The 24,187-nt window shown below is 43.9% G+C and overlaps 1 protein-coding gene across 1 annotated transcript; it reads left to right on the top strand.

Annotated features, from left to right (window-relative positions):
* Positions 1–238: 238 nt before the first annotated feature.
* gcn1 (GCN1 activator of EIF2AK4) lies at positions 239–23,688 on the top strand. The gene is made up of 57 exons (XM_041937299.1): positions 239–264; positions 1,296–1,398; positions 1,490–1,553; positions 1,832–1,963; positions 2,218–2,326; positions 2,587–2,685; positions 3,292–3,426; positions 3,531–3,708; positions 3,807–3,881; positions 4,065–4,193; positions 4,281–4,331; positions 4,859–4,957; positions 5,152–5,325; positions 5,427–5,579; positions 5,688–5,780; positions 5,870–5,945; positions 6,419–6,578; positions 6,685–6,874; positions 7,022–7,146; positions 7,384–7,562; positions 7,681–7,774; positions 7,857–7,970; positions 8,076–8,274; positions 8,365–8,517; positions 9,009–9,190; positions 9,462–9,542; positions 9,790–9,933; positions 10,209–10,333; positions 10,556–10,745; positions 10,862–10,932; positions 11,302–11,467; positions 11,598–11,792; positions 12,954–13,200; positions 13,398–13,519; positions 13,867–13,981; positions 14,128–14,307; positions 15,124–15,344; positions 15,446–15,514; positions 15,607–15,745; positions 15,842–16,038; positions 16,288–16,430; positions 16,524–16,641; positions 16,777–16,992; positions 17,099–17,263; positions 17,788–17,949; positions 18,036–18,128; positions 18,218–18,361; positions 18,474–18,743; positions 18,852–18,965; positions 19,585–19,815; positions 19,940–20,133; positions 21,021–21,135; positions 21,480–21,576; positions 21,818–21,966; positions 22,139–22,249; positions 22,774–22,995; positions 23,100–23,688. The coding sequence occupies exons 1-57, from the start codon at positions 247–249 to the stop codon at positions 23,223–23,225; spliced, it is 8,016 nt and encodes a 2,671-aa protein (XP_041793233.1). The 5' UTR covers positions 239–246; the 3' UTR covers positions 23,226–23,688.
* The last annotated feature ends 499 nt before the right edge of the window (positions 23,689–24,187 follow it).

Raw genomic sequence — 24,187 nt, 5'->3', positions numbered from 1 at the left:
AACAAAACGATGCTTATATTCGGGTGATTATACCTCAATGAAAAGATAACACTGAATATATGATTCCGTTTTTGCCAGCAGGCCCTCCTTAATCCTACACTGGACTTTTACCTTAGAAAAAACAAAAACAAACAAACAAAAAAAGGGTTACGTATTAAGCAGAGACGCGTCAGGAACAGCATGGTTTGTGTAAGTTTTGACCCGGAAGTGACATCAACAAGTCCTTCCTGCAGCCGGACCGGCAAGATGGCAGCGGACACGCAGGTTTGTGTGGCTTCTCTTTTAATAGTACACTATTTGCTTTCAGAAACGTTCAAATACCGCAGAAAACCAAATTTGTGTTTTACGGAGTACTGCTTTATAAACATCTTGGTTTGTGTTGGCATTCAACGGGAAACTTAGGCAACATTCATCAGTAGCTAGCGAGCAGGCTGCTAGCTGTGTGCTACGTAGCCTCAGTGTGACTTCATTACACTGAGCTGCTGCTGCACCCAGCGATAACCAGCCCGGACCGACAGAGACCGGCTTGTTACCGCGGTGGGAGAAGAGCTGAAGCTGTATTGAGACAGTGCCGTCTTGTAAATTAACTCATTAGGGGCTTAACAATTACTGACATAAACTTTAATTGATCTGAATTCCCCAAGTTAGGCAGACAGTCTTCTTATGTGATGATGAGTTTAGCCACGCCCCCCGTAAACAGTAAATTGTGATGGGTTTACTGATGACTTATGTTGTGAGCGCAGTAAATATACTGTAAATCAGTGAAAGTCAGCGTGATGCTGCTGCCTGCGCTGAAAATCCCGAGCTGATTTCAATGACAAGGCCTTTAGTGTAAACTGCCATTTACTTTTGCTGTATACTTGTATTTGGAGTTAAATTCACAAACAACAGTTCCACAAAGAAACCTTTTCTTCCTCCCCGTCTCTCGTTTCTCTGGATTAATCTCATTCCCACCCCAGACAATTCCAGACAACATTTAACACTGATGCATTTATACTGTGTGTAATCCTTCATCGTTTATGGTGCTGATTTTAATATCAAGGTCCCAAATATAAATTGACCAACATGTATTTAGACAATTTGTTGATTTGTCCATGGACAGGAATTCCTCAATAAAAAAAAAAAAAAAAAAGAAAAGCCAAGTGTTCCCCCGGTCTAGACTGTTTGAAACTGTGAACTGTCAATAAAATGCAGGGGCTCCCAGTCCCATAAGTTCTTGTGGTCCTGGATTGTCGGTCAGACTGACGTCACTGCTGCCATTAGACCACTCCTTATACTAAATGTTACTATTACAGGTCTCAGATACACTGAAGAAATTTGCTGTGAAAGTGACTACAGCCAGTGTGAAAGAGCGCAAGGAGATATTTGGAGAGCTGAAACAGTGTATAAAGGGCAAAGGTGAGGGAATTTGTGTCATTTAATTTTCTACACTGTGTTTAAAGTAGGTGCTTTAATCAGCACTAATGCTTCATCAACATATCTCTTTCAGAGTTACCAGAGAATGCCATCAAAGGTCTATGCAAGCTCTTCTGTCTCACTCCACACAGATATCGGTAGGTATACATCATAACTTTCAGCCATGAGAAAACCACCCTTCAGATGATGGGATGCCCCCGCAATATTATTCTAATGTTCATTTTAAAGTTCAGTTTTTGTTAAAAGCATTTTAGAGACTTTAACTTTAAGGCCATTTTGAAGGATGTAGTTTGGGTTGCTGTTGACTTCCTGTTGTGTTCCTGTTATTTAACCTGCCCTCACTGATATGTTGTCAATGGGTGGGCAATATAATGGAAACACCTGTGAGTGTATGTCCCTTGTGTGTGCTTCTCAGGGATGCTGCATCACGCAGAGAGCTCCTCTCTGTCATCGCCCAGCTGGCTGACAGTCAGCCTGACATCCTGGTGAGCAGCCTCCTCTACTGCCTGCTGAACAGTGGAGTCATCAGCAAAGGTGGACAGCCCAGGTACTGCTCTGAACTTTATACTGCACATGTCGTCATCTTGAAAGTTTATAGTTTCACCGCTTAATAAATTCCCATTTAAATTTAAAGACTTTATTCATTTACACTGAAAATCACTGAAACAATAAGTTGATATGCAAAATATTTGGCGATTACTGTTCTTTTGATTGATTCATCAACTAATTGTCGCAACTTGAGTTACACAGTATCCTGGTTGTGCCCTTCCCAGTCTTATCCTTGCCTCATTATATTTTCAGTAAAAGCACAGGCTCTGCTGCCTTCATCGGCTTGTCCTGGACCTGCATTTTAGTCTCCAGTGTGTTTTCTGCCCCAGAGAAAAGACAAGGAGCCACCTGGAAGAAAATGGTCAGTAAAAGAATATTCGTCCATTTTTGTTTAAATTAAAATAAAATACAGTAGTTTATGTTAATATGGCCTGTGATTCTGAAATGACTGTTTATACCAAGTCATACAGGTAGGTTTTAAATGCTGCTGTCCTGATTTCCTGCTGAAGTGGCTAACGGAGGTGACAGATTTGTCACACAGAATTTGTCCTCTCCTGATGAGGGTCAGTGTTTTATCTGGGATGTTGGTATCTTTTTGTGGTCGGTTGTCCCCTCTTGTAGGTGGAGGTACAGAGCCTTCTTGTCGCTGAGGTGGTGGGTGGAGCCAAGACCACAGCACAGAAATCAACCCTCAAGAATCTCAGTCACCTCTGGGAGGAAGTGAGTACAGTACCCTGTTTGGAATATGCTGGCAGTAAAACACACAGGTTGAGGGGAGGGGAGGATCTAATCTAATGATCAGACTGAATTTCTGTTTTATTTGATGTGGGACCTGATCTGGAACCAGACTAGGGAGGATCTTGACAAAATTACCTGTGCTGGTTGTGATTTTTCACACATAAAATGTGACACATTTTGCTAACCTGATATATAACTTGTTAACATCAGTCAACTCATACAATGAAGGCAAAAGTAAAGCAAAACCTTATGAGACAAGATAACCATGATAAAATGATTATTGTGCTGCATTATGTTGCTCTTGTTTTGTCTTGTGTTATAAATCCAGCACACCCCTTTCCTTTACAGCGGGGCACTTTCTCCCCCCCTCCCAAGCAGGCTTTTTTTGTTTTTCAGTTAAATTATATTTAAAGTTCAAGGAAATTCACTGTTAAAAAGACAATTTCTTTTTTTCAAAAGCTTGATTAATGCATGTTTCCGAAGTCAATGATTTTGCCTTTATTATTGACCTAAATAAATGTGATTATGTTTTATATATGACCACATCCATGAGCTGAGAACAGCTGTCTGACACTTTGTTTTTAACAGAATCCTGAACTGGTCGATCAATACATGAGCACACTATTGAGTCTGGACCAGAGCCCTACTACTCTGGCCATGCTAGGGATGTGTTTAGATTTCTGCACTGCTCAGAAAGACAAAGGTACAATAGAGAAGCACAAGGTGAGTTTTTTTTTTCCCCACGGGTTTTTTTGTTCTCATTTTTAGTCTGATGTTGTTGATGGAATCACAGATGAATATGAATTGTGTCTACTGTTTTTTTACAGAGTGCTCTGTTGGACCTGTACATAAAATCTGTCCTTATGAGCAAGACGAAGCCACAACAGCACATTTTGGACAAAAGTGGCTCCTTGCTGCGTCATGTGTCGCACTCTGAGTTCAAGGAGCTGCTCCTCCCTATGCTGCAGAAGACGATGCTCCGCAGTCCAGAGAACGCCATTCAGAGTGAGATTCCTTTAGTTTCTGATGACCTTAAATATTCACCTTCTTGATGTTAAGGCAGCGCTTGCTCAGTGATTGAAACTTCACCTGGTCTCTTCCAGCTATTTCCTGCCTGCTGTCTGCTGTAACTCTCGACCTCAGTCAGTATGCCATGGATATTGGAAAGGCCATCGCAAGTAAGGCTTTAAAGGATGCTCAGTTGACTTGGTTTTGCATACATCTTGTAGAACATATTTTTAAAGCAACACAGATTTGTCATAAGGGTGTGATTTGTCACAGGGGAAATAATGCCTGTAAGACTGGGTACTCAATTTATCATAATTGTGTGTATTTAATTTCTGCTGTGGTCTGTGTTTCAGGCCAACTGAAAGCTAATAATGCCCAGCTGATGGAGGAGGCGATTCAGGCCATGCAGAACCTGGCCCAGCAGTGCAGTGACCCCTCTGCTGTGCAAGACATCGTCACACACCTCTTCAAGATCCTCGGAGGTAAACTAATTACTTACCATTCAGACTGAAATACTGTCTTAATCGTGCTTGGTTTGCTCACCTGAATCATTATTGCTGTGGTTGCAGGGTCTGAGGGAAAGCTCACCGTTATTGCCCAGAAGATGAGTGTGTTATCAGGTAAGAGGCCTTGCAAACAATTATAATTATTAACTATCAACGAGATGAAATTGCAAGCAGTAGTGGTGGCCCTGAATTAATATCAGGATATTTTAGGGTATTTCTACAATAACAGCATTTTTGACAATATGACAAAATATTTTGGGTTTAGAACTCACAAAAGCTGTTACGCTCTCTTTATGTGATTTTTGGCTCTCCCCGCACTCAACTGGGTGCTTCTGCTTGAGGTGGTGAAAGAAGTTTGTTGTATTGCCCCTATCTGTTTTAATAATCTTCTTACACACATACGTTATTACCATGGATCGTTGTACATCTGATCTTCTGCAACCAAACAACTTCCACACTACTGAATTCGCTCCTTTCGCTTTCAGCCATGCTTGTTGTTGCTCTGCAAAACGATATGACATTACCCCAACAAGTTGGAATATGACCATTATTAAAATCATATTAAAAATTGTACCGATATTATTGTGACCAGTATGATATGACACACCCCTAGCAAGCAGAGTATTTTCTATTTGTTCTAGGGATTGCCAGCTGCAGCCACAATGCCGTGTCAGGAACCTCCAACCAGACTCTTGGCTCTGCAGTCACTGTGATGTTCATCCCATATTTACAGCAAGAAGGTATCGTTGCTCAGCCTTTTTCTTCCTCTACTTCTTACCAGAATGCCAGAGACATTTGCTGACTTCAGGGAAAAAATATTTATAAGTCACAAAAAGAGCACATCATGTAAGGTTATGCCTTGGGCTTGGGTATTCTTTAAGAGACCACTGTGTAGCCTTTCAGCTTCCTACTAACTTTTCTCTGTTTTATTTAGTTCACGAGGGAACCTTGGTGCACGCAGTGTCTGTGCTCTCCCAGTGGAGCAGTCGTCTCACAGTGGAAGTTCCCACCACTCTGATGGATTGGTTAAAGAAAGCGTTCACCCTCAAGACCTCCACCTCTCTGGTTCGACATGCCTACCTTCAGGCCATGCTGGGGGCCTTCAGAGGTCAGACACACAAAAGACTTTACGCAATATGTCTAATATACAGTTCCTTGAATTGAACTTAATCCTAATGCCTGTGCTCTAACCTTTCTCCCTGGTTTTAGGTGACACTCTGGCCCAAGCCTCAGACCTCTTGCCCATGCTCCTCCAAACAGTGGAGAAGGCTGTGGCACAAAACTCCCAGCATGCTCTGCTTGCAGAAGGTGTGGCAGCTTCTGTTCTTCTGAGTCGACTGGCACTGCTGGAGACACAGACGGGTGAGCCGGCATGTCAACAATGACCTTTTCTCACTTATGAAGACTCTTAAAGAACTTTATATACAAGAATGGAAGTGATGAGGTTTTTTTGTCCTTTTGTCTCTGCAGAAGCTAAGTTCTCCAGCTTTTGGAACCTGATCTTAGATGAGAAGAAGCCACTTTTCACCACTGAGAAGTTCCTGTCCCAAGCCAACGAGGAAAGTAAGGCAGCATGTCTTCCTATGTTAATGGCTCATGAGTGTTTTCAAATATTAAGACATGAGGTGATGTCTTTTTTACTTTGTCTTCAGCTCTGCTCACAGTGTTGCTGCTCTGTGAAAGGCTCTTCCTGGACCATGCTCACAGACTTAACACCAGCAAATCACAGTGAGTCCGTCCCTCTGTTAACATGTCGAGAACTCCTGGCACGGAAACGTCTTAGAGCACTTATATACAAAAGTTAAATCATGCACTAGCAGTTGTGATGCAAGAGGCATTGTTCACATATTTGCCTGCATACTTTGTGTGTATCTGGAGGATTAAAAAGTACATCCACCAGGAGAAAAAAAAAGTCCCCTCACATGCAATATTGTTACAATGCAACATTTGTCATGAACAGTATTAATTATAAATGTATTACGTTTTTTTTTCCTATGATATAGAGCTGAGGTGGGTCATGATTATCCAGATTGATTTCCTGTAAATATTTGCTCTCTGAAATTTTTTGCCCAAAGAGAGATCTAATCTACTTTCTAATCTATTGTGCAGAATATAAATGGACTGCAGTTTTGCCTCATTTGCTTTAATCCTGCATTGCTTTAATCGCTGAATAGTATTTCCTGTATGTAACTGTTCTGTAGGATGTATCATCATGCCACCGTGGCCGTTCTGCTGTCTCGGAGCTGGCGTGTGAGGAAGCGGGCACAGCAGACGATCAGGAAGCTGCTCTCCTCTCTGGGAGGATCCAGTCTTGCGCATGGCCTTCTGGGAGAGCTCCGCGTGGTCATCAACAAACACACTGTACAGAATCATTGTTCGCCATAATCATTCAAACGCTACAGCAGCAAAAACAAGTTCATTTTTTTCTCAGTCTGATCGTTACTGACGTCACGCTGTAAATTTTTAGGTTTTGCCGCAGGACGTGCTGGTATCAGACTCAGGAGACCTGACTGAGCTGGGTCGCAGCTACGTTACCCCTCGGGTCCTGCTGGACGCGCTGTGTGTTGTTTGCTCCTCAGCCAGCCAATGGGGCGACCCCACCGAAGCAGAGAATTTGGCCATGGAGATCCTGATAGTGGCTCATCATCCATCCATAGGTGCGACAACGAAGCTGCCACCCACTTGTTAACCACAGTCAGGTTAACTGTTGCCAGGGTTTTGTAGCTTAACAACACAGGTTTGTTGGGATAGTGTGTTGTTGCTCTGTCCCATATTTGACATCTTGTCCACTTGATCTCTTTCAGTTGGAGCTCGCCGCGGCCTCTGGCCTATTCTGCTTCACTCCATGAACCTAAAAGCAGAAGAATTTATAGAGAAGAATCTGGAGGCTATTCTGCCGCATCTACTGGAGGTCAACGCTGACAACCAGGTCTGAAAATAACATGCGGCCCTTTATGCTGCATTTACATGAGATTTATGCACTCATGAACTCTAAAGTGTTACACAACAGATTCCTGCGAAATAACCAAGGTTGATTAAAGGATAAAAAGGCTGCATACAGGATGTGAAAAATGTGCAGAATATCTAGAGGGACACTGATGTTTGGTCGTTGCTGATGTGTTTTACATGCTACCAGGATGTTTAGTGGTCCTGTTTCTCTCCTCAGGCGGTGAAGAATGCAGTCGGTGCCCTCTCTGGCCTCTCCCCTGACAAGCTGTTACCACGGGTAATCAGCCATGTCACCAAGGAACTTTCCCGACCCGCTCTACTCCAGGTCACCAGGGACGATTACGCCATCATGCTTACACCGGAGGGAGAACTGTATGACAAAAGCATCATCCAGAGGTGACACACAGCTTCTCTTACTGCTGTGGACTTCTGAACTCAACAGCAATTACCAGAACTTTCTGTTGCATATTCGGCACTTATTTACTTCTGTCTTGTGCCTCTGCTTCTGCTGCAGTGCACAGAAGGAAAGCACCAAGAAAGTCAACATGAAGAGAGAGAACAAGGCGTACTCCTACAAGGAACAGATAATTGAGCTGGAGTTACAGGAGGTGCAGTGTTCTTGCCACCATTTGCATATTTGGTGCTGTTAATGTCTGGGATGCATTTAGATTTTTGTCTTTGGTCTTGCAGGAGCTAAAGAAGAAAAAAGGCATCAAAGACGAATTGCAGCTAACCAACAAGCAGAAGGAAATGATGCATATCCAGATGGAAAAGGAGGCTGCTGTTCGCAAGAGACTTCAAGAGGTATGGAACCAAGTCTTAAAAGTGAATCGTCTAAATTGAGTGCATGAAGAATGACAGTCGAAATTTCTCCTTATTGAGCTGTGTCGTACCTCTTTTTGTCACCAGCTGGATGTGGAGCTGCAGAGTGTGGTAGGTCTGCTGGTAGCCACTCTGATAGAGAGACCACCTCAGATTACCAGGGAGCTCCCCGCTGTCCTCCAGGTCCTCATGCCACTACTAAAATCCCCCCTGGCTGCTCCCCGCATCCAGCAGGTCTTCTTGGACATCGGAGTGTGTCTCATGCCCAAACACATTCACTACCTAGGTGGGCCTAACGTGGCTTGTCTTAGCATTGTATTGTATTGACAGATGCAGCCTCAGCATCTTGAGTCAGTGTCACTTTTTGTCCTTCTAGCCATGCTCGTGGGACATGTCACCTTGCGTTTGCTGAAGCCAGAATGCGATCTGGACATGGCCTGGGGACAAGAGGACCTGGACACAGCAGCCCACCGCACCATCCTGCTGCTGCACAACCAAACTGTCCCACAGAGAGAGGCCAAGACTGGTGGTAAGCACAGTCATGGACACTAGTGAAAGTTACACTGTGAACACCAGAAGCAATCACATTGTTTTCAACATGAAGACACACATGCACACTTTAGTTCTGGATCATGTGTCAGTTTCTTGCTAATAATCAAAGTATTTGGATATGTTCAAATTTGTCGAACAAAATTGGCTAAACAATTAAATCACAAGAGCAAATCTCACTTAATCGTCCTGTTTTCCTGTTTCCTAAAATATCAGTACCAAATATCAATATTTCAAATAGAAATGCTCAAGTTAAACATGTAGCTAATGTTTTAATGGATAATGAAAGGAAGGAAAGATTAAAATAAAAAGACAGTATGAGACAGGATGTTTTGAGATTGACATTTTTAGCTGTGCAGAAGACACAGAAGAGCTCATATTCAGGCTGTTTGATTAAAGTGTAATCCCAGCAGCGTGCTTGCAGATACTGACCGCTTTCTTGTTTCTTTTATATTGTTTGTTTTTCCTCAGACGTTGCTCCACTGTCTGCTCCTGCTTTCTCCTTCTGCTTCCCTCTCCTCAACGCCATGCTCAGGGAGTCTTCAGGCAGCACAGAGGAGACCGAGAACTTGATGACCAAAGCCTTGCAAGTCATCAACGAACACTCCCAGCTCCGGGCAGACACAGGCAACGACGACATTGTTATAGACGAGGTAGACACAAACACTCCATTCCGTTGTCATTTGTTTATGAGGAGTCGGTTGGAACAAGACATCATGTACGTGTAAAAATTAAAAGTCGTCAGTGCAGACAACCAGAAATCACAGAAATCATCGCCATGCACCCCATTTGTCTCAGAATTTAATTACTCAGCAGTCATCCACATCCTGTCCTTTGTGTCCACACACGAAAGATTTATGTGACAGTACTACCTTTTAAGTTTGATGCGTTTATGTACTAAATTTTGTTGTTTTTTTGTCCTAGAACGGCCCAGAGCTGCTTCCACGTGTCAACATGCTGCTCCTGCTGACAACAGTCATTTCCACAGCCACCCCGAGACTCCAGGTTTCAGTTCATTTCAGATTTTTATTGTTGTTGACGTTATTTATTTTCCAGATTCCATCATGACTATGTTTCTTGATCATAAAACATGCATTTGCTGTCTTATTTTTCTCACCTCTTTATCTGTTTTGATTCTGTTTTTCTCTGTCCCATCCTTTTTCTGTGTCCTGTTGAATAAACACTATATGGCCACATGGATGACAGAATTACTGCTCAGCCTGGTGATGTGAGACTTTTCACACTGTTTCAGGTGTTGGCGTCTCAGTGCCTGACAGCGCTGTGTGCCAGTGCTGGGGGAGGAGACGGCTGCACTGTGGCAGAGCAGCCAGAGATAGATGTCCTGCTCAACGCCCTCCTTTCACCCTGCTTCTCTGTCCGGGATGCTGCCCTCAGGGTGAGCTTTGGATCACCTCATTTTGATATTTGTTGAATGGCCTATCCCAGAGTAGAGTGAACAAGTGTTTTACAGGCTGGAAAAGTCACCACAGTTTATGGTTATCAGTTGTTTTCTCAACAGATTAAGCTTTTCTGAGCTAAAAACTTGTTTTTGTTCATCAAAAAAGAAAGTCTAGATCAACGATTAACGTATTTAGTGCTGACCATGGTTAGATGACAAATTATATAGCCCATGTGTATTTCATTTTTGCAACCCAATCTGTCTGTGCTCAGGGATTGTTGGAGATGGAGTTTGCCCTGCCCACAGACAGCACAGAGGCCAGTGGGCTGAGTTTGCTGCGCAGGCTTTGGGTTGCCAGGTTCGATGTCGAGGAGGAGGGCAGAGCCTTGGCTGAAAAGTATGTCTGTACTAAAACTCATTGGTCCCTTCACGGGTGTCTTTTTCATCTTTTCCAACAGCAGTCTTTAAATAATGAACATTTTAACCATCCTGTTCATTATATGTCATTTAAAAGATGTTTTATCCTGCAAAACTGGGTTTTTGCACTGTGACAGAGAGTGGAAACTGAGTTGTGAATTCAACAGTTGGACTTATTTCTTGGATTGTCCTTCTTCCTCAGACTCTGGGAGTCTCTGGATCTGGAGTTGGTCCCTGAGCTCTGCTCCCTGCTGATCGGAGACGTCACCCATCATGAGGAGGCCGTCCGTTCTGCGGGTGCCGAAGCTCTGTCAAGTGCCGTGTCCCAGTACAGAGACCAGTCTGCCACTGTGCTTGGCCAGCTCACTGAGCTCTACCACCAAAAACTCTATGTGAGACCCTGCACCATGGCCAGATCACTCTCCAAATTTCTCCTCTAGCTCTGTATACTCCAAGTGGATGCATTTGAGCTCAGAAATTAAAGTATGACTTTTTTTTACTTTTAAAGAGACCACCTCCTGTGCTGGATGCCCTGGGCAGAGTGATCTCTGAAGCTCCACCTGACCAATGGGAGGCCAGGTAAATCTCAACATTTGTTTGCAAAGATCAGATGTACCAGCATGTTTAATCTTTTTATCCTTGGAGCCAAAATAGAAATATCATCCCAGGGGCTCAGGATAATGAATGCACAATTAACCACCATAATATCTACATTAGCCTACTATCACTCAAGGCAGAAACATCTAGATTAGTCCCAACAGGAAGAGATAAGAAGCCAAAAATGGTAACATTGATGATAGGAAAAGGCTGGAAGGTGCTTGTCTTCTTTTATCTGTAGTTTTGAGACAGATTACACTCTAATACTCAGTCCGGGCAGATGGTAATAGAGGCCACAACACTTTAGATGTTCCCTCCTGTGCACTGAGCTCTTTCACACTTCTTTTTCAGGTGTGGCATTGCTCTGGCTCTGAACAAGCTGTCCCAGTACCTGGACGAATCTCAGGTCACCCCTCTCTTCCTCTTCTTTGTTCCCGATGCTCTGAACGACCGCCACACTGAGGTGCGGCGCTGCATGCTCGACGCTGCCCTCTCTGCGCTCAACACACACGGAAAGGTACTGCTCACGTCGTATTTCAGCCATTGCCTGCACATGTCAGCGCATGCACACACAAATTATTTCAGATATGTATTATATGGCCATTTCATATCTTACACTTAGCGTGTGTACTTGCTTTGTGTACCAGGACAACGTGAGCTCCCTGCTGCCAGTGTTTGAAGAGTTTCTAAAGAACGCCCCCCAGGATGCCAGCTACGACTCTGTCCGTCAGAGTGTGGTTATTCTCATGGGCTCCTTGGCCAAACATCTGGACAAAAATGACCCCAAGGTCAAACCCATCGTGGCCAAGCTCATCACTGCACTCTCTACACCTTCACAGCAGGTTGGCAACATGTCTCACTTGGGTCCACACCCTGTATTGAGTTAAACTTAGACTAGTCGACTAGTCTCAGCATGAGAAAACGTTGAGAACAATTTAGTCTATAAGGTTAAATATTGTCCGCAAAAGTTATGCATTTAAGCTGTTAATCACATTCTTCAATAACTGAATGCATTTTAATTGTGTTGCACTTTGTGTTTGATTTCGGCACTGATCCACCTGTCAGTCCACTTGTCCTGAGACATTTTCAACGTCCCAAACAAATATTAGAAATTCCGGTCAAATAAGGGCGCAGCAGTTTTTGAAAGTGGTCCAGTATTGAGTGACAGCGATCCACTCAGCAACCGTGAAACAAGCTGCATTGTTGTTGTTCCCACACACCTTTGATGAACATCCATTAAAATAGTTTGTTTTTTATAAGTGTCTGACAACATTGTGAAAAGCATCTCTACAGAGATAGACTTATTTGTTCAAGAGGAAAATCCTTTTTGTTTAACCAGAAACGGCCACTATATCGCCCTCACCAAAGCCACCAGACTCCATTTATAGAAACAGTAATTTTATCGTCGTAAAACACACTTCACATTCAAACTCAACAGGACACAATAATACTCACCAAAACCTTCTTTGTTCACCTTTCACTGTTCGAACAATCTTGTTTGGTTGAAATAAACCCTTAATTCCCCGAATAAGAAGAGGAGAGAGGGCAGACAGTCGTGGAAAACGGCATGTAGAGCCAAACAATTTTTACATCTAACTGAGGAATTATTTTCCCTGGACACTGACCAGAGAGACTTCAATATGGTCTGCTGATTTCCCCATTAAAAAATAAAGAGTAATTACCAAAAAATGGAAACCCTGCCATGCATTATAAACACACTATCCTGTAATTTAAATGTGTACATTAATAAAATGATAATATATTTAACCAGCTCGTTATTTTGGTATAGACTAGTGAGGGTTGAATGTTGAGTTTTTTTTGTTGTCATCGAGTCAGCTAATCATGCACATTCATTTAAAACAGAATTATTCTAGTTTGTTATTGCCTTATTTTTATACAGATTCAACTTTACTGACACTCCTGTAACTCTTTAGTCAGCCCTTTCTTTGGATAGAATTGTAAAATTCAACACATCATCTCATTTGGTTTGTCATCGTCATCAGGTCCAGGAGTCTGTGGCCAGCTGTTTACCTCCTTTAGTCCCTGCCATCAAAGAGGATGCTGCAGGGATTGTAAGGAACCTGCTGCAACTGCTGCTGGAGAGCGACAAGTACGCAGAGAGGAAGGGAGCAGCGTACGGACTGGCTGGCCTGGTTAAAGGTCTCGGGATCCTGGCGCTCAAACAACAGGACATCATGACCACGCTGACCGACGCCATCCAGGACAAGAAAAACTTCAGACGACGGGAAGGTAAGTGAACCTTTGCACTACTTAACACATGTTGATACAGATCTCATATATGTCAGAGTACATTGTTAATTGTATCTACCACATGGATACCAGAAGGCTAAACCACCATCTACTGGCACTGAAGACTTAAACAACAGAAAGTGTTTTTTGGGGCCCAAAAATAAGAAGCCACTGACCAGCTGTTTGTGTCTGTCCAGGGGCGCTGTTTGCCTTTGAGATGCTGTGTAACATGTTGGGGAAGCTGTTTGAGCCATATGTGGTCCACGTACTGCCTCACCTCTTGCTCTGCTTTGGAGACGGAAACCAGTATGTCAGAGAGGTGAGCAGCCAGGTCATAGCCCGAGTCCACTGTCTCCTCTGAATGAATGTCTCACTTTCTGTTTCACAAGGTGTTAAAAATATGTTTTACACAGAATTTATTGTCTTATTTTTTATAAATTCATCATCACGATTTCTTGGTTTCAATTGTAAAAGGTCTTCCTGTACAATCCAGTGTTTCTGTATATTTACATTAAAACATTACAAGGATGGCAAAGCACATGATCCATGAAACAGGCTCAAATTTAGGAAACTGTTATGTAATTCCTGTTACATCAGTCGAAGTTGTCTCTGAAAAAGAGTAGAATCTCTGTCTGAAGTTTTGACCCCCTGCCTTCTCTTCACCAGGCTGCAGATGACTGTGCCAAAGCCGTGATGAGGAACCTGAGTGCCCATGGGGTGAAGCTGGTTCTTCCCTCCCTGCTGGTGGCTCTGGAGGAGGAGTCCTGGAGAACTAAAGCAGGTGAAGAGCCCCCGCATGCACAGGATTCAGACCTTGTTGAGATTTTATAGTTGTGTATAACTAGGTAAGGATTAAGTTTAATACAGGGAAATTAGTTGCTCACTCAAACAGTTTCTTCTTTTGAATCAACCCCCTCTTTCCTCCAGGCTCGGTGGAATTGCTGGGTGCCATGGCTTTCTGTGCACCCAAGCAGTTGTCCTCCTGTCTGCCCAGCATCGTGCCCAAGCTGACTGAAGTGCTGACTGACTCCCATGTGAAGGTGCAGAAGGCCGGCCAGCAGGCCCTCCGACAGATCGGCTCTGTTATCCGCAACCCTGAAATCCTGGGTAAGTGACTCAGAGTCATGGGGTTCGAGCTGCCGTCACAGATGGGACTTGTTGTGTGCCCATTTCTAATTATTTCATGGTTAGTTCTCCAATATTCAAAACAGATTTTTATTGTTTCTACCCAACAGTTGGGCCTGACCAAGTTAAAGTTAAAGGAAAAATCAACCAAAATTATACAAAGTCTGTTTACAAGTGTTGGAAAGTACGACTGCATGTGTGAAAAAAAAAAATGTTCATCTCTGCTTGAGGGTCAGCTGGAGGCTACATTAGCCACTACTAGCATAACACCTGAATCTTTGACTGAACTGTCAGTGGTCGAGTTGCATTGTGGGTAATATCTCTGGGTTTGCAGCAGATTTGGATCCTTTTTTAACCTGTCCATAGTGATACCACAGTGTTATAGAAGTACTCTTTAAAGCACGAGCATTGTCAGCCAGAGAAAGGCTTGTTCTTCCGTCTTTGTGTCTACTTTTAAAGGTCTTCAGGATAGATTCCAGTTACACATGGGTTTCACCTTAAAGTGATTATCTGTACAGTGAAATGGAAGATAGTTGAAAAGCCCAGCTGTCTCTGTGAAGCTACGTAGCACTGGCAGATTTTAAGTTATAATCAGAGTGATTTCACCTGCCAAATACATGTGCATCTGTACAAAATTTTTTTTTTTTTTTGGTATTTTGACATTACCAATGAGAAGAATTCAGTAAAAGTAATTTAGTTAGTAGCTCAGAACAGATTACAGTTTTAAGAATGATTTTGTTTACTCTTGATGTTTAGTAAATTAGCGTTTTGATACCGATGTCATTGTTCCTTTCTCAGCCATCACCCCCATCTTGCTCGACGCGCTCACCGATCCGTCCAGGAGGACCCAGACGTGCCTGCAGACACTGCTGGACACCAAGTTTGTCCACTTCATCGACGCCCCCTCCTTGGCACTCATCATGCCCATTGTCCAGAGAGCTTTCCAGGATCGCTCCACTGACACTCGCAAGATGGCCGCTCAGATCATTGGCAACATGTACTCCCTCACTGACCAGAAGGTACACAGCATCAACTAATTACTGCTATGAACTAAAACAGAACCAAACTGTTACTAGCCCTTACATTTTGTTTATGGTGTGATATGTGTTGTTGTTTATAGGACCTGTCACCCTACCTGCCCAGTGTAATTCCTGGACTGAAGGCCTCTCTGTTGGACCCCGTGCCTGAGGTACGTCTAGCGATACGAGCAGTACTACAGTAATGTGCGCTGTGTGTGTGTGAAGTTGAAGCTGTAGCTGCCTCTCTTCCTATACTCTCCAGGTGCGTACAGTCTCAGCCAAAGCCCTGGGTGCCATGGTGAAGGGAATGGGTGAATCCTGCTTTGACGACTTGCTGCCGTGGCTCATGGAGACGCTGGCCTCTGAACAGAGCTCTGTAGATCGCTCTGGAGCTGCACAAGGTCCCCTCTCTACTCTGTCCCTGTGTTGTTTCTGATTTGCTCTAAGTACCGCTCTTCACATGACTCCCTGAATGATTTGTGTGTTGGTGTCTTCAGGCCTGGCTGAGGTGATGGCTGGACTCGGAGTGGAGAAGCTGGACAAACTGATGCCAGATGTGGTGCAAACAGCCAGCAAGGTAGACATCGCTTCCCACGTCAGAGATGGTTACATCATGATGTTCATCTACCTGCCACTCACCTTTGGAGACAAGTTCACTCCCTACGTTGGGCCCATCATCCCCTGCATTCTCAAGGTATTGTCATGACCAGAATGTTTCTTTTCTTTCTTTTTTTTTTGGCCAATTTGCAGTGAATTACATGTCACTGTTGCGTGAAGGGTTTATGAGGTTTGGAGAAAGCGACCTTGTTTCAATACATACTGTAGTTTTCAGAATGTGTATACACATGCTAAAAATAGCATTTTCCAGCAGGTGTTTTTCCTTTTGGTGAGTAACACTGGAGTCTTAAACCTTTGCTCTTACCCTCTCTGTGTTGTCCACCAGGCTCTGGCTGATGAGAACGAGTATGTGAGAGACACGGCACTGCGAGCCGGCCAGCGAATCATCAGCATGTACGCTGAGACTGCCATCGCACTGCTGCTTCCTGAGCTGGAACAGGGCCTGTTTGATGACCTGTGGAGAATCAGGTCAGATTTAAATACACGCTAACACATTAGTGATCGCCTAAATGTCACTCTTATATTGACCAGTTGTGCTTTGCTGTCATTGTTGGTTTGCAGGTTCAGCTCTGTGCAGCTGCTTGGAGATCTGTTGTTCCATATCTCTGGAGTGACAGGAAAGATGACCACAGAGACCGCTTCTGAGGATGACAACTTTGGGACAGCTGCCTCCAATAAAGTATGACTACATTTCAAGTTTCTTTATAGGTCCATCTACTCCATCATTCTTGTCATCACAGCGGTGTTTGTGTGGTTTTGAAAAGTGTTTATTGTTCTGTGAAGGATTGCTGACCTTTGACCTTTTCTCTCTCAGGCTATCATTGGGGCTCTTGGCGCTGAGCGGCGTAATCGCGTCCTCTCTGGCCTCTATATGGGCCGTTCAGACACTCAGCTGGTGGTTCGACAGGCTTCCCTCCACGTGTGGAAGATCGTGGTGTCCAACACCCCCAGAACTCTTCGAGAGATCCTCCCGACCCTCTTCACTCTCCTGCTGGGCTTCTTGGCGTCCACCTGCCCTGACAAGAGAACGGTATATGAATGTTGTCAACCCACTCTGTTTTTCTGTTCCCTGGTTGGCGACTGGCAGCAGTGTTTGTACCTCTTCAGAGCCTTGTACTGACGCTGTGTGGTTTTAGATCGCTGCTCGGACGCTGGGTGATCTGGTGAGGAAGCTGGGAGAGAAGATTCTCCCTGAGATTATTCCCATCCTGGAGGAGGGACTGCGCTCTGACAAGAGCGACGAGAGGCAGGGAGTCTGCATCGGCCTCAGTGAGATCATGAAGTCCACCAGCAAAGATGCGGTGAGTCATGCAGACACTGTAACACACGTATCTCTGTCACTTTAAAAACACGGAGCATCGTAGCTAGTGGGGTTGAATGAGTTTAAGAATACAGGCGCCCAAAGCAGGAGAGCCACCATAAAAACCAGGATTTGATGTCTCATCTCTTTCAGAAGTTTTCCCCATGACGAGAATTATAGTTGAGCCTGTTAATAAGTAAAATGAGCAGTTAAAGGATAAACTGGGGTGTTTGCACTGAAAAAGGTATTTTTACGATACAAATTTAAACCCAAATGTCTTTATTATTGATGGCTTAGACCAGTTTTCAGTATTCAATACCAATACACCAATACATTGATTTTGTTTTTTAAATGAATAAATAAAATGCCATGTACTGTAAATTACAAGGCCTCCAAAGGCCAAAATATAAGCATGCTCTTCTTACATCAAACCTCTACATCAATCTTGTAGATTCAAAATCACAAATTGGCTGGGAGTCTGAGAATTACATCAACATTATTAACCTGATGCTGTTTGTACTGTAGGTGCTCGTCTTCTCTGAGTCCCTGGTCCCTACAGTAAGGAAGGCTCTCTGTGACCCTCTGGAGGAGGTCCGAGAGGCTGCAGCCAAAACCTTTGAGCAGCTTCATGCGACCATCGGTCACCAGGCACTGGATGACATCCTGCCTACCCTGCTCAAACAGCTGGTGAGGGAACGAGAACACAAACACAATTCACATAGCGTTCGAAATTTTTTGGTCTGCCTCTTGAAACACTGACTGTCTTTTCGCAGGATGACGAGGAAACGGCTGAGTTTGCTTTGGACGGCCTGAAGCAGGTCATGGCGGTGAAGAGTCGCTCTGTGCTGCCTTACTTGGTTCCAAAGGTAAAATGTCACAGTCAAATTTTCTTTTTCCAGGCCTTGTTATTTTGTCTATATTTGACTAAACTGGATGTCGTCTCTGATCATACCAGCTGACTGCTCCTCCCGTGAACACACGTGTGCTGGCCTTCCTGTCCGCTGTGGCTGGAGATGCTCTGACACGCCACCTGGGGGTCATCCTGCCTGCCCTGCTCTCCTCCCTCAAAGGAAAGCTGGGAACAGAGGATGAAGCACAGGTAAAACCAGCATTCACTAGCTATAATATCTGCAGCTGTTGTTGTGTTTGAACCTTCTGTCCTTCCCTCATAAGGAACTAGCCATAACCTCCACATGTTACCTTTTCTGCAGGAGTTGTGCAGCTGTCAAACAGTGATCCTCTCAGTGGAGGATGAAGTGGGCCAGCGGATCATCATAGAGGACCTGCTGGAGGCCACGCGGAGCGCTGACCCCGGCCTCAGACAGGCTGCTGTCACCATCCTCAACGCCTACTTTGCTCGCACCCGCCTGGACTACAGTGCCCACACTCGCACCCTGCTGTCAGGCCTCATCCGCCTCCTCAATGACTCCATCCCAGAGGTCCTGTCTCAGAGCTGGGACACCATCAACTCCATTACCAAGGTGTGTTTGACATGCAGATGAAAGTAAAAATGAAGAAATAAGATACCTTGATAATTTCTTAATCAAAAGAAAAACGTAGCCTGAGTTTTGGTTGTTTTTCCTGTATAGAAACTGGATGCAAGCAGCCAGCTGGCTCTGATTGATGACCTGCATCGAGACATTAGATCAGCAGCTGCAGATGTTAAGGGTCAGCACCTGCCTGGTTTCTGTCTGCCCAAGAAGGTAAGAACACTCCTCTGGACACAGTAAACACTGGAATGGTGCTTTTGTTCTTGTATTTCTGGCTTTGACAGAATCCTTTTGTCTTTTTGAGCTCCTGTGTTGTAAACGACATGAAGTTTTCTCTGACACTGCAGTGGATGTGACTGTAAATTGTGTATATTGTTCACCAGTGACCAGTCACATGAAAGCGTCTCCATTTGTCTGCTCAACCCTGCAGCATCTCTCCTACCAAAGCAATCAGTTCACTGACTCACATTTATTGGTAGATAGGAGCATTTAAAGGATGATATGTGACTGTGTGAAGTTGTATGTTCCAAGGTTGTAATGAATGACGCCAGGAGCCTTCTGACAAAAGTCTGCTCTTTCCCTCTCCTAAAGTTAGTTAATTGAATTGAATTCACGTGAAAAACATTTGAAATTTCATTGGCGTGGTTCTTAAGTAGACACTTTTTCTATTTTATTGTTAATATGGTGCCTTTATTAAGGACGACAAACATTCTCAGGGGTCATGGTTTAAGCCTGGTTAATAACAACACACTTAGCCAACAACACAAACAACAAATCATTGTTTGTTGCAGTCCTGTTCATCACTTGTTATTTTCTCTCTTTGTTTCCAAAGGGTGTGACCTGTATCCTGCCTGTCCTGAGAGAGGGGGTCCTCACAGGTAGCCCTGAGCAGAAAGAAGAGGCAGCTAAAGCATTAGGGGGGGTCATTAAACTGACCTCCCCAGAGGCACTACGGCCCTCTGTCGTCAACATCACTGGACCGCTCATTCGTATTTTGGGAGACCGTTTTGCCTGGTCGGTGAAGACCGCTCTGCTGGAGACTCTCACTCTGCTGCTGGCGAAGGTCTGTATGTGCATTTCCCTGTGGGACATGTAAATGGACAAAAACTGTTAACGCACTGATTTCTCTGCACAGATGATCAAATTACCAGTCAGGAGGCTAAATCAGGCCTGTGTTCCTCTTCCAGGTGGGCATTGCCCTGAAGCCCTTCCTGCCTCAGCTGCAGACCACCTTCCTGAAGGCCCTGCAGGACTCCAGCCGTGCAGTGAGGCTGAGGGCTGCTGAGGCTCTGGGCCAACTGGTTTCCATCCACACCAAGGTGGACCCACTCTTCACTGAGCAGCTCTCTGCCATCCGCAACGCTGAGGACTCAGGAGTCAGGTTAGCGCTGACACAGCAGACTAATACTGATGCTTCAGTTAGAGGAAACTTTAAATAGATGTCCCTGTCAACCACTGCTCTAATCAAACGTTTGTGGAAACATAGTGATTTAATGGATTATATCATTTCATTTATTATACCCTCAGACAGACAGTGTTTAATAAATCATCTTCGGTCACATATTGAATCTGTATTTGGGACGATTGTTGTTGTTAATTTAGTACTGAATTGTAATTTGATATGTTGTATGTTTTACCTCTTGATGTTTTGGAGTTGCAGATATATATACATAGATAGATAAGCAAGCAACGAAAGTGTGGGCGGTATGTGTGATATGGCCACAAACAAAGACGAGGAAGCACCTCAGAAAGATGCTTACCACGAAAACAACATCACATATCAGACAGCCCATAAATAACTAGTGTGTCTTGACATTTGTCCCAAAAATGTTCTTAACCTAGAGGCCAGTATTATTGGGATATTAACCTATCACAGTTATATCAGTATGTATAAGTATAACCAGGATAAATAAGATATGTCAGTGCAGAAATGCCGATTTTGCAGTTATTTAAAAGTAGTGTCGCTGTTATATAGTTTGACCACCAGAGGGCACTAACAATTTGGACATGTTATGACATATCTGACATGTAATAATTTGCTCTTTTCCAATTGTTCCACCGATATTTTTTTAAATTCTCAAATATCAATATTGGCATCTGCTTCAAAAATCCAATTTTAGCCAGGCTCTTTTCTCAATGTGGGAGGTGGAGTCACAAACTCAAGGAACTGGGTTCAGTGGTATGATTCTGGATTTGATCTTATTTTATAAAAGCTGGTATACATTTCTCAATCTCATGCTTGTGTTGTACTCTTTACCCCTCTCGCAGGGAGACTATGCTCCAAGCCTTAAGGTTTGTCATCCAGGGGGCCGGGTCAAAGGTGGACCCAACCATCCGCAAGAACATCACCACCACGTTACTAGGCATGCTGGGACATGATGAGGTATGACAGGAGGAGCAGATGCCTTGCAGCAGCAAGTAGAGATGAGAAGATATTTTTTTAATATGTGGCAACATGCCTGTTCTTCCAGCCTCGAGCCCGTAATAACTGCTGAATATATTAAGTAATTACCAGAGAAATATAGTATAAAGGTACAAAGACTTGGAAGGTGTTTCACACAGAGCTGTACAGTGGTGTAGTTTCCTCTGTGATCACAGTAGAAAAACGGAAGTCAGGCAGAGAGGATGTGGTTTTTTTCAAAAATGGTGGTTTGAGCCTCCGTGTCAGTCTGAGAATAAATGACTCTCAACCTGTGTCTGTCTGGCTGTCTGTGTGCATGCACATAGGATGCAACGCGTATGGCGTCAGCTGGCTGTGTAGGTGAGCTGTGTGCCTTCCTGTCAGAGGAGGAGCTGAAGAGTGTGCTTCTGCAGCACATCTTAGGTTGGTATTAATATGCAGAGTAATTGTCACATCACTGATCACATTATGAGTATAATGTTGGGTTGATTTTACATCATCAATTTCCTTAATAAATAATGCCTCTATTTATTACAACAATTAACTTGTCCCTTATCAATATGTTTATACTAGCACTTCTCAGGGTATATGACCAACATAACTGCATCAAAAAAAAAAGTTTTTCTTATGTGTAATGAGCTCATTTTTTCCCCTCTCTCTTTAGCGGATATGTCTGGTGTTGACTGGATGGTGCGTCATGGGCGTAGCTTGGCCCTGGCCATAGCTGTCAAGTCCGCTCCTGAGAAGCTGTGTGGGAAGGACTACTACGACACTGTGACCGAGACAATCTTGGCCAATGCCACTGCAGACAGGGTGAGCACTAATGTAGTATATGTAAGATATATCGGATACGATAACATAATTAGCATTGGTAACAGTCCCATGTCCTCTACTGTTCCCTCATATTGTCCATCCATTCCTGTTTCCCTCGTGTGTGTGTCACTACATATTGTCATTCTGCTCTGCTTCTTCTCTTGCTCTTCAGATTCCCATCGCCACCAGTGGGATCAGGGGGATGGGATACCTGATGAGGCACAATCTCAGATCTGAGGGAGTCAGTAGTGTTTCCCAGCGCATCGTCACACAGTTTGTCAAGGTAAAGCAGGAACTGTTTTATTCAGCTGATAGTCACAGACTATGTACTTCGCTTTTCAAGAGAGGAAGTGGCTGCCAATAAAGTGTTCATCACCCTATTGGCTCTGGCTTTGGAAGAGCCAGTAGGGGAGGAAGACAATTTAGGGCATAGGCTGTAAAGTCCAATACTAACTTGAGGAGTGTAGAACGCAGTAATACATGGTACTCAACCCCAGCTTCCAAGGCCATATCCAGTCCATTCAAGTCCAGCTGAATCTGTTTAGTTTCTCTGATCACCAGTTACTTGAGTCAAATATCAATCATCAATTATTAATTTCACAAAGTGTTCAGTTATACACTAAAATCTAATTATGAAAGCTGATACCAGACTGATAGATATCAGATACCAAGCAGCTGCAGATGAAGACAAGGGGCCATGACAGAGTGTGTACAGGAGGATGGATACTGCGATGAGTACCTGCAGCAGCAGTGTGTCGTAGATGGAGGTTCTGTGTTCTAACATCGGTTGCCTGTGTGACCATGCAGTGTCTTCAGAATCAGTCCAGTGACATCAGACTGGTGTCGGAGCGGGTGGTGTGGTGGGTGTTCAAAGACCCGGCAACACCCTCCGTGGATGTCAATCTCATCAAGCCCCTGCTGAAGAGTCTGCTGGACAACACCAAGGACAAGAACACCAGCGTCAGAGCTCAGAGTGAACACACCATCGTCAACCTGCTACAACTCCGCCAGGGAGAGGAAACCATGCAGGTGAGACTACAGGCTCTCCACTATGATTTACAGATGTACAGGGTATAATGTAAATAGGAAAAGACTGTTCCTGATGTTTACTTTGTGCCCTTTCTACAATTCAGGGGATTACCGCCATTCTGGACTCTGCGAGTAATGACCTGCTGTCAGAGTGTCACCGCCGGTCCTTGAAGAAAATCGCCAGCCTGCCAGACTCCAATGAAGAGATAGACGACACCATCTTAACGTGATGGAGCAGGACTGAGCTATGAAATGATCTCTGCAGATCCCCCACTGTACAACTCCAGACACGCTCACCACACATGCCCATGCTGTCCTTCATGGACCAAGGCTCTGATGGGCAGTGTTTCCCCACAACAAATTACTTTTTTTTTCCTCACTTTGCATCATTGTTTTAGCGGCCTTTAAGCCCAATTTATAACTTTTTTTGTTTTATATCACAATGTGCAGGTTAATCTCTTGAACCACGAAAGGCCAATTCTGTTTTGATGTTTCAATGTTTTGCTACTTATTTTACCAAAAATTATTTTAAGCATTTAATATGCAGCTGCAATGAAGCAACACCCCTATCTTTAACTTTTATTTGGTCTTTGTGTGTGGTAGTTGTTTTGGGGGAAAGCAACCTCTTATAAGAATAAAAATCATTCTTATGTCAGTGATACGGTTGTAAAAAGGAAATACAAAATAAAAAGATCTTGATTTCATAATGTGGTGTGTGAAATATCGGACAGCTGTTTTCTTCAGGGTGGGTCAGGGGTCACTGAAACTTTCATCACACATTACTGCCACTCCACAGATATCTTTGTGCACCACATACTGGCATTTGAGATTTATTTGAAGATATCAATAAATGTGAGGATGACATGCAGACAAACCACACATATAAAGGGGCACTGGGAGGAACTGCAGCCCTGCTGGACTGTCACTTGGCTTGTTTGGGGCTCTATAAGTACCATCATCACTGGGGTCACCCTGAAGCAAAAGGTTTCAAATGTTTTTAAGTAGTAAATGTACAGTATTTTATGTTGCATTGACCTATTAACTTTTTCTATGAGGCACCATTAATGTGTTCAGTGTTAATGGAGGGATGGAGTGACTGTAGCATATCCCATTCTTGGTGGTTATCGGTGTGTATATAGTGTGATTTATGTAGTCTAGATTATTTTTGAAGGAATGTGAAGAATTGTGCCAT

Source organism: Chelmon rostratus, chromosome 5 (assembly GCF_017976325.1).
Source record: "Chelmon rostratus isolate fCheRos1 chromosome 5, fCheRos1.pri, whole genome shotgun sequence".
NCBI lineage: Eukaryota > Metazoa > Chordata > Actinopteri > Chaetodontiformes > Chaetodontidae > Chelmon > Chelmon rostratus.
The sequence above is the reverse complement of the archived record's forward strand: the minus strand, read 5'-3'. Positions and strand labels throughout refer to the sequence as shown.